This window comes from Ahaetulla prasina, chromosome 10 (assembly GCF_028640845.1).
Source record: "Ahaetulla prasina isolate Xishuangbanna chromosome 10, ASM2864084v1, whole genome shotgun sequence".
In the NCBI taxonomy this organism is placed as follows: domain Eukaryota; kingdom Metazoa; phylum Chordata; class Lepidosauria; order Squamata; family Colubridae; genus Ahaetulla; species Ahaetulla prasina.
The window spans coordinates 31,776,867-31,787,124 of NC_080548.1; the positions used below are offsets into that span (position 1 = coordinate 31,776,867).

General features: G+C 49.4%; 1 protein-coding gene across 3 annotated transcripts in view; it reads right to left on the minus strand.

Moving 5' to 3' along the window:
- ECH1 (enoyl-CoA hydratase 1) overlaps window positions 1-9,171 on the minus strand; it is a 36,862-nt gene extending 27,691 nt beyond the window's left edge. Inside the window, exons 1-2 of one of the 3 annotated variants that reach the window (XM_058195533.1) lie at window positions 5,670-6,090; window positions 3,167-3,368 (exon numbers count right to left, since the gene is read on the minus strand). In XM_058195533.1, the coding sequence (XP_058051516.1) occupies window positions 3,167-3,368; window positions 5,670-5,766 (299 nt within the window). In that variant the 5' untranslated portion in view covers window positions 5,767-6,090. Of the gene's footprint in view, window positions 1-3,166; window positions 3,369-5,669; window positions 6,091-9,037 lie in introns of those variants that run through there. The other 2 variants (XM_058195534.1, XM_058195535.1) reach the window with 2 other exon arrangements.
- Between the last annotated feature and the right edge of the window lie 1,087 nt (window positions 9,172-10,258).

Genomic DNA, 10,258 nt, shown 5'->3' on the forward strand with positions numbered 1-10,258 from the left:
ACCTTGGAGACCTGATCTGCCAAGGCGGCTGGCTTAAGATTTTTTCACAAATATAGGCGGTCCTTGACTTACGACCACCAGCGAGCTGAGCGAGAAATCTGTTAGGTGAGTTTTGCCCCCTTGTACGACTTTTGTTAAGCAAACCATCGCCGCGCTTGTAAAATTAGTAACCCCGTTGTTATGTGACTCTGGCTTCCCCGTTTTTTGTTTGTTTGTTTTAATTTGAATTTATATCCCGCCCTTCTCCGAAGACTCAGGGCGACTTGCACAGTGTTAAGCAATAGTCTTTATCCATTTGTATATTATATACAAAGTCAACTTTATTGCCCCCAACAATCTGGGTCCTCATTTTACCTACCTTATAAAGGATGGAAGGCTGAGTCAACCTTGGGTCTGGTGGGACTTGAACCTGCAGTAATTGTAAGCAGCTGTGTTAATAACAGACTGCATTAGTCTGCTGAGCCACCAGAGGCCCGTTGACTTTGAATGTCGCAAAAAGGGGATCCCATGACCCGGGGGACACTGCGACCATCATAAATATGAACCAGAGGTCAAGCATCCGAACGTCGATCATGTGACCATAGGGATGCTGCAATGCTCATAAGGGTGAAAAACAGCCGGAAGTCCGTTTTTTTTCAGTGCCGTTGTAAGTTTGAACCGTCACTAAGCGAACTGTTGTAAGGCAAGGACTACCTGAACCCTTGAAATGGTGTAGTGACCGAAGGCATTTATCTGGGACACTGAAAGCCTGGGGCCAATGGGGCAAAGCAACCGTGCCTTAGTCCAGGGGTTTCCAACCTTGGCAACTTTCAGACTTGTGGACTTCAACCCCCAGCTGGCTGAGGAATTCTGGGAGATGAAGTCCACAAGTCTGAAAGTTACCGAGGTTGGAGACCCCTGCCTTAGTCTTCCCCAATTAATCCTCATTTTAAAAAAAGCAGCACAGGTAATCCTGGCTGACAACAGTTCATTTAGTGACCGTTTCAAAGTTACAACAGCACTGGAAAAAAGGGACTTGCTTATGAGCATTTTTCACACTTATTTAACATAACATAACATAACATCAGAGTTGGAAGGGACCTTGGAGGCCTTCTAGTCCAACCCCCTGCCCAGGCAGGAAACCCTACACCATCTCAGTCAGATGGTTATCCAACATTTTCTTAAAAATTTCCAGTGTTGGAGCATTTACAACTTCTGCAGGCAAGTCGTTCCACTTATTAATTGTTCTAACTGTCAGGAAATTTCTCCTTAGTTCTAAGTTGCTTCTTTCTTTGACCAGTTTCCACCCATTGCTTCTTGTTCTACCCTCAGGTGCTTTGGTGAACAGCCTGACTCCCTCTTCTTTGTGGCAGCCCCTGAGATATTGGAACACAGCTATCATGTCTCCCCTAGTCCTTCTTTTTGTTAAACTAGACATACCCAGTTCCTGCAACCGTTCTTCATATGTTTTATCCTCCAGTCCCCTAATCATCTTTGTTGCTCTTCTCTGCACTCTTTCTAGAGTCTCAGCATCTTTTTTACATCGTGGCGACCAAAACTGGATGCAATATTCCAAGTGTGGCCTTACCAAGGCATTATAAAGTGGCACTAACACTTCACGTGATCTTGATTCTATCCCTCTGTTTATGCAGCCCAGAACTGTGTTGGCTTTTTTAACAGCTGCTGCACACTGCTGGCTCATATCTAAATGGTTATCCACTAGGACTCCAAGATCCCTCTCACAGGTACTACTATTGAGCAAGGTACCACATATACGGTACTGGTGCATTTTGTTTTTTTGGCCTAAATGTAGAACCTTACTTTTTTCACTGTTGAATTTCATTTTGTTAGATAGCGCCCAATGTTCAAGTCTGTCAAGATCTTTCTGTAACTTGAGCCTATCTTCTGGAGTGTTGGCTATTCCTGCCAGCTTGGTGTCATCTGCAAATTTGATGAGTTCCCCATCTATCCCCTCGTCCAAGTCATTGATGAAGATGTTGAAGAGTACTGGGCCTAAAACAGAGCCTTGGGGTACTCCACTGCATACTTCCCTCCATGTGGATGTAGTTCCGTTGAGGACTACACGTTGAGTGCGGTTGGTCAGCCAATTACGAATATTTGGTCAGCCAATTACGAATATTTATTTATTTATCCCGAAGGACTCAGGGCGGTGTACAGCCAAAAAGATAAAAACTCAATATATATACAATTAAAAACAAAAATTTAAAACAGAGCATATTACAAAAGGCCGACATTAAAAATTTAAAAATTTAAAAAAATTTTGCAGCACCCGCATGGTCACGTGACTTACATCCGGATGCTTGACGGATTCGTATTTGTGACGGTTGCAGCGTCCCGGGGTCACGTGACCCATCATTTTCGCAATTGTCTGACAAGCAAAGTCGACGGGGAAGCCAGATTCACTTAATAAGAAAAGTCGTAAAAAATGGGACAAACCTCACTTTGTTCGCACATTTCTCGCTTTAGCAACTTAAATTCTGGGCTCTGGGGTAAAATGTTCCCAGTTCGGACCGGATCGCCCAATCCGGTAGCGATGGCGGCAGGTGGTTCGGAGATCCGATAGCAAAAATCCCTGCCCACCCCACCATGCTCAGTTGAACCGCATGATCATCAGAGGGTTTTTTTTTTTTTAACTTTTAAAAGTATTTTTTCTTCGGCCAAAAAAAATGCTTTTTAAAAGTAAAAAAAAAAAGCCTCTGATGATCGTGTGGCTCAGCTGAGATCGTCAGAGGCTTTTAAAAGCATTTTTTCTACAGCCTCTTCGGCTGAAGAGGTTGTAAAAAAAATGCTTTTAAAAGGCTCCTCTGGCGATCCCAGCTGAGTTGCCTGATTGTCAGGGGCTTTTAAAAGAATTTTTTCTACCGAAGAGGTTGTAGAAAAACTGCTTAAAAAAAAAAAGTTGCCACGCCCACTGTCACATTACTCCCCACCAAGCCACGCCCACAGAACCGGCAGTAACCAATTTCACATTTCACCACTGTCTGGGCTCAATTGTGGTCGTAAGTCAAGGATCACCTGTACCTCGTTTTCGGTTCGGCTACTCAGAGCACGCTAAGGATTGCGGGTTAAAAGGCAGGGCAGACGCCTCCCAGGGTTCTCCTGTCATACTTTCCCGGCCTCCTGCGACTTCCGTCAGCGGTGCCCAAAAAACCTGATTTCCCGTTACCTCCAAAAGGCCGTATTCATGGCGTTCCTTTTCTCGGGGCGGTTGAGCTCCACATGCAGCACTTTCTCGCGGACCCTTTCCAACTTCAAGGTCTCGTAGGCGGGCAAGGAATTGGGCTGCGGCTGCGTCGGTTGCTGTTGCTGCTGTGGCTTTGAGGCCATGATCCTGAAGCCGCGACAGGTAGCAGGATGAACGGAGAGATCTGGGGGGGAGGGGAGGAAAAATGGACGGTGAGCAGCAGAGGGCCAAGCTTTGTCCTGAAAGGAAAGTCCTCGGAGGAAAGTCACCTGCGCCCACCCAGCCCAGCTTCAAGGAAGATCCTGCATCACCTGTCCTCTGGCCACTCCCAGGGAGTCAGGTATGGCGACAGCCCAGGAGAAGACTCAATAGCCCCTAAGGCTGCAGCATCAGAAGGGCCCGAGTTGCAGAACATTCGCCTTTTTGAAAACTGCTTTTAAACAGCCGAGATCCATGATAAGGTACAGGGGGTATCTAAGACGGGGGTCTCCAACCTTGGCAACTTTTAAGACTTTTGGACTTCAACTCCCAGAATTCCTCAGCCAGCAAAGCTGCAGAGCAGCAGAGGGCCAAGCTTCGTCCTGAAAGGAAAGTCCTCGGAGGAAAGTCACCTGCGCTCAGGTGTAAACTCCACGCATGCAGGTAGAACGGTGGGGTCAAGGAGAGTTTTGGCTGCCCAATTCACTAGTGTCATCTAGCACAGGGGTCTCCAACCTCGGCAACTTTAAGACTTGTGGACTTCAACTCCCAGAAAGCTTTGCTGGCTGAGGAATTCTGGGAGTTGAATTCCACAAGTTTTAAAGTTGCCAAGATTGGAGAACCCTGTTCTTAAAGTTGCCAAGGTTGCCAAGTCCACAAGTCTTAAAGTTGCCAAGGTTGGAGACCCCTGTTCTAGTGCAAGGGTGTGGAACCCTTTTGTGACTTGTGGATTTCAACTCCCAGAATTCCAGAGCCACCCCGTGGCTGATGGGTTTTAAAAAAAAATAAAACAGCACACCTACAACTTGGTAGCTGGCTCAGGAAGGGGGGTGAATTCCATAAGTCATGAAAGGGCCGTGGTTCCCCACCCTTGATCTAGTGCAGGGGTGTCCAAACTTGGTCCCTTTAAGACTTTTGGACTTCAACTCCCAGAGTTCCTCAGCCAGCTTTGCTGGCTGAGGGACTCTGGGAGTTGAAGTCCAAAAGTCTTAAAGGGACCAAGTTTGGACACCCCTGATCTAGTGGGACTTCTGGAAAGGCCTCTCCCCAGAGATCCAGAGGGCTCAAACCCCCATGCCCTTCAGGAAGCTCCTGAAGACTTGGCTCTCCTCCCAGGCTCTGGGTTCGGATGATGGTTGAGCTTCGAATGGATGAACGGATGGATGCTTCGTTGACATCTTTCTCCTTGGGAGGCTCCTGCCTTCTTTTCTATTGCTGGATTATTCACCACCTGAGATAATTAAGACTTAGGCAACCTCTAAAAACTCCAGTTTCTCAACCTTGGCAGCTTGGAAGATCGCCAGAGTTGAGAAACACCGATTTAGGGGTTTGGCATCTTCTAGCTGCCAAAGATGAGAAGCAGGGCTCTCTAACTGCATAAAAAGCCCACAAACTCACTCCCTGGTGAGTCCCAGTGGGGCTGAAACTCTGAAGTGTGGGGGGCCTGACTTATGTCGTGGTCATATGAAGACCCCCTCCCTGCTCCCAAGCCTTGGTTCTTTCTACCCAGGACCCTCTTCCCCTCTCCCACCCACCCACCCCCAGCTTGGCCACCAGAAGCTGCCTGGGAGATTTCAAGAATCCCAAAGCCGTGGCTTCTCTCAACAGGAGCATACCGGGAGTCCTCGATTTACGACCACAATTGAGCAGAACATTTCTGTTAAGGGAAACAGTTTAAGTGAATTTTGCTAAGGGCAAAAGTTGTGAATTTTGGCCCCATTTCGGTACTTTTCTTGCCACTGCTGTTCAGCGAAGCCCTGCAGGTGTTAAATGAGTCACACGGTTGTAAAATAAATTTGTTTTTCCCCCCACCCACATTGACTTTGCTTGTCAGAAGGTCGTAAAAGGGAGTCACGTGACCCCAGGACACTGCGACCGTCATAAATATGTGCCAGTTGCCAAGCCTCTGAATGTGGACCGTGTGACCACAGGGATGCTACAATTTTTCAAGTTCAATTTGAAATCTTTATTGTCAGTGCACAACATGTGTGCAATGAGGTTGGCTGAGCTCCCCCAGTGCACACGCACACCCCCACCTCCAACACAGTGAAGACACAAACTCCCTAACCCAACAAATCGTATTTACAAAACACCCACTCCTATTGCACCAGTGCGAACACGTTACACGTTGCATCAGCCCTGCAATCCATCAGGCTACGTAGTTAGGATGTTACTTCTCATTCAGGATTATGGTCGTTAAGTGGGGAAAACGGTCGTAAGTCATTCATTCGGTGACGCTGTAACTTTGAACGGTCACCAAATGAACGGTTTTAAAAACGAGAATTACCTGTATCTTCCTGCTCCTTAAGCCACCTCTTCCTTTTCTTTCTAATGCCTAGAACTACCTCCAATGAGGGGAAGCTGAATTGCTGTGGCCGGGACATCCCAAAGGAGCAGTGGTGGGTTTCAAAATTTTGACTACCGGTTCTGTGGGCGTGGCTTGGTGGGCGTGGCAGGGGAAGGTTACTGCAAAATCCACATTTCCTCCCGATCAGCTGGGACTCGGGAGGCAGAGAATAGATGGGGACGGGGCCAGTCAGAATTTTTACTACCGGTTCTCCGAACTACTCAAAATTTCTGCTACCGGTTCTCCAGAACCTGCTGAAACCCACCTCTGCAAAGGAGAGATGGGCCAACTTGTAGAGCCTAGAAACTCTTCAGCTGAACTACAAATTCCTGCACAAGAGATCAGTTTGCAATCTCACTGGGAAAAAAAAAAGTGTGTGGGGGGGCTTTTCTTTGCAGAATAACAAGAGTTTCTGGCAAAGGAGGAGATCCCAGGCAAGGGAGGTCCCTGAGCGCTTTTAAGCCCACCCACTCGCCTTCCCCGCCTCCCGCCCCCTTCGCAGGTGCCCGAGGTCCAAAGGTGGCACTTTTTCCTGGGAAAACATCTTGCCTGGCCTGTCCCATTTTGCAATTCCACCGCAGGGAAAGAGATTAACAGAGCAGCTGACTAGGCAAAAGAAGAAGAAGAAGAAAAGATGGAGGTGGGAAGAGCAGGATGGGGCAGGATGGGGCATTGGGGGGGGGGGGTCAGCTCCAAAAAGGCTGCAAATCCAGAGGGGTTCAAACAGGAAGGTCAGGGGTCCTCGATTTACGACCACAATTGAGCAGAACATTTCTGTTAAGGAAACAGTTTAAGTGAATTTTGCTAAGGGCAAAAGTTGTGAATTTTGGCCCCATTTCGGTACTTTTCTTGCCACTGCTGTTCAGCGAAGCCCTGCAGGTGTTAAATGAGTCACACGGTTGTAAAATAAATTTGTTTTTCCCCCCACCCACATTGACTTTGCTTGTCAGAAGGTCGTAAAAGGGAGTCACGTGACCCCAGGACACTGCGACCGTCATAAATATGTGCCAGTTGCCAAGCCTCTGAATGTGGACCGTGTGACCACAGGGATGCTACAATTTTTCAAGTTCAATTTGAAATCTTTATTGTCAGTGCACAACATGTGTGCAATGAGGTTGGCTGAGCTCCCCCAGTGCACACGCACACCCCCACCTCCAACACAGTGAAGACACAAACTCCCTAACCCAACAAATCGTATTTACAAAACACCCACTCCTATTGCACCAGTGCGAACACGTTACACGTTGCATCAGCCCTGCAATCCATCAGGCTACGTAGTTAGGATGTTATTTCTCATTCAGGATTATGGTCGTTAAGTGGGGAAAACGGTCGTAAGTCATTCATTCGGTGACGCTGTAACTTTGAACGGTCACCAAATGAACGGTTTTAAAAACGAGAATTACCTGTATCTTCCTGCTCCTTAAGCCACCTCTTCCTTTTCTTTCTAATGCCTAGAACTACCTCCAATGAGGGGAAACTGAATTGCTGTGGCCGGGACATCCCAAAGGAGCAGTGGTGGGTTTCAAAATTTTGACTACCGGTTCTGTGGGCGTGGCTTGGTGGGCATGGCAGGGGAAGGATACTGCAAAATCCACATTTCCTCCCGATCAGCTGGGACTCGGGAGGCAGAGAATAGATGGGGGGGCAGGGCCAGTCAGAATTTTTACTCCCGGTTCTCCGAACTACTCAAAATTTCTGCTACCGGTTCTCCAGAACCTGCTGAAACCCACCTCTGCAAAGGAGAGATGGGCCAACTTGTAGAGCCTAGAAACCAAAGAACCCTTCAGCTGAACTACAAATTCCTACACAAGAGATCGGTTTGCAATCTCACTGAAAAAAAAAAGGGGGGGGGGCTTTTCTTTGCAGAATAACAAGAGTTTCTGGCAAAGGAGGAGATCCCAGGCAAGGGAGGTCCCTGAGCGCTTTTAAGCCCACCCACTCGCCTTCCCCGCCTCCCGCCCCCTTCGCAGGTGCCCGAGGTCCAAAGGTGGCACTTTTTCCTGGGAAAACATCTTGCCTGGCCTGTCCCATTTTGCAATTCCACCGCAGGGAAAGAGATTAACAGAGCAGCTGACTAGGCAAAAAAAGAAGAAGAAGAAGAAGAAAAGATGGAGGTGGGAAGAGCAGGATGGGGCAGGACGGGGCATGGGGGGGGGGGCTCAGCTCCAAAAAGGCTGCAAATCCAGAGGGGTTCAAACAGGAAGGTCAGGGGGGTCCTCGATTTACAACCGCAACCGAGCCTAATATTTCCGTTGCCAAGGGAGGCATTTGTTGAGCGTGAGTTTTGCCCCGTTTTACGAGGCCCCGTCGTTAAGCGAATCCCTTTGCCACCATCGTGAAGCCGATCAACCAAGTTATTCAGTTAACCCCACGGTCGTTGGAAGTGAATCCGGCTTAGCTTCGTTTGACTTGGCTTGTGGGGAAGTCGCAAAAAGGGGGGAAATCGCGTGACACCCCCCCACCCCCACCCCCCACACAGAGGGACGCTGCAACCGTCGTACATCGGAGCGTCTGAATGTTGAGCCTGGGGAATGCGGCAACTGTCTTAAGTCTTTCAAACGGCCATATCCCCCCCCTTTTTTTTCAGTCCCATGCTGTGAGATAGAAAACGGTCACTAAACGAACTGTTGTAAATCGAGGACTACGTGGAGAGATGGGGATTTGGGGGTGGGGGGAGGGAGAGAAGGAGCAAGCCAACATGGCTTGTACAGAAGACAATGGATCGGGAGGAACCCCCTCCCCATTGCTCCCCCTCCCCATTGCTCCCCCCTCCCCACTACTCGCCCTCCCCATTGCTCCCCTCCCACTGCCCCCTCCCATTGCTCCCCTCCCATTGCTCCCCTCCCACTGCTCCCCTCCCATTGCTCCCCTCCCACTGCTCGCCTCCCCATTGCTCCCCCTTCCCACTGCTCGCCCTCCCATTGCTCCCCTCCCATTGCTCCCCTCCCACTGCTCCCCATCCCCATTGCTCCCCTCCCACTGCTCCCCTCCCATTGCCCCCCTCCCACTGCTCCCCTCCCATTGCTCCCCTCCCACTGCCCCCTCCCATTGCTCCCCTCCCACTGCCCTCCCCAGAAGCTGAAGAGCTGCGAGGCTGGGAGAGGAGGGGCAATCTCTTTCCCATCCCTGGCAAGCTGTGCAGGGGCCTCCAGAGAAGCCGGCTGGGGATGATGGGCACTGTGGTCTAAGGCTTTGGAAGGCTGAGCTGGGGGGGGCAGAGGGGGTTCAGCAAGAGAAGCGGGGGGGGCAATGGGACCCCGGAGTGGGGGGGGAGCAGGAGGGAGGGACCGGGGAGGGAGCCCACTCACGCCTCCGAAGCAGCCCCCCGAGGACCCCCGACGCCGCCACCGCCATGGCTCTCGGCTCTGCTACGGCAGGGAAGGGCGAACGGGGCGGGCGGGCGGACGTACCAGTGAGTGGCTGGACTAGACGGGCTCCGTCCCTTCCCTCCGCCGCCGCCTCCTCTCCGGAAGGAGACGCCGCTTCCTCTCTCCGCCTCTATAGCCGGGCAGCTCAAGCGCCGCCCTCCCTCGGCCGCCCTCTTCTGGCCGAAATGGGAAAGCGGGGAATGGACGCGCGTGGTTGGCGGGGAGGCTGCCGGGAGTTGTAGTCGCACCTCGGAAAAGCAAGCGGAGTTGGGACCTCGCCTTCTATCCCATGAACCTCAAAGCGATTTTAAGATGTCTGGTCTTCAACTCCCAGAATTCCCTTGCCCAGAAGGCTGGGTAATTGTTTTATCTAAAAATGGCTTAAAAATCTAACCCAATACTGGAAGCTCCATGGAGGCAAAAAGGAAGAATTCCCTGGTCTTCCCTTGTAGAAAAGGCCTTTCGATAAGATCATGCAAAAATGCGCAAGACAAAAGTCAAGAGCGGCAGCCAGGGACACACAATCACACCCTTCCTATTTGGAAGCATTTTTACCTTCTCCCCCTTGGGATGAGTAGTGGGAGATTTCAGCCATTCAGAAGTTTGCGATTTCCAAAATGTTTTAAATGCTGGTGTTGGAGGAAACCAATATAGGATTTTTTTTTCCAAAAAAACTAAAAGGTAGCAAAGATGCTTGGCCTTAAATTCTGTAGAGATTCACGGCCATCCAGGTCATGGTTGACTCTGACAGGATAGACCCTAACCCTATCCTGTCAGAGCGGAAGAAGCTTCTTACATGAGAAGCGAAAAGTCTTCAAAAAAGAAAAAAGTCTAATTGCCTCCTGAAAAAAGCAACTTTGAGATTGGCCTTAAATGTTCTTAGAAACCTAGGAAAGCTAAAACTAAGCATGAAGGCTATAGTAGTGTTGAACACCGTATTGCATATTTACTAAATCTGCACTACTTGTTCCCATCTCCTCCCACTTATGACTGTATGACTGTAACTTTGTTGCTTGTATCCTTACCATTTATATTGATTTTGTTTCCTGATTGCTTATTTGTACCCTATGGCTATCATTAAGTGTTGTACCTTATAATTCTTGATGAAGGTATCTTTTCTTTTATGCACACTGAGAGCATATGCACTAAGACAAATTCCTT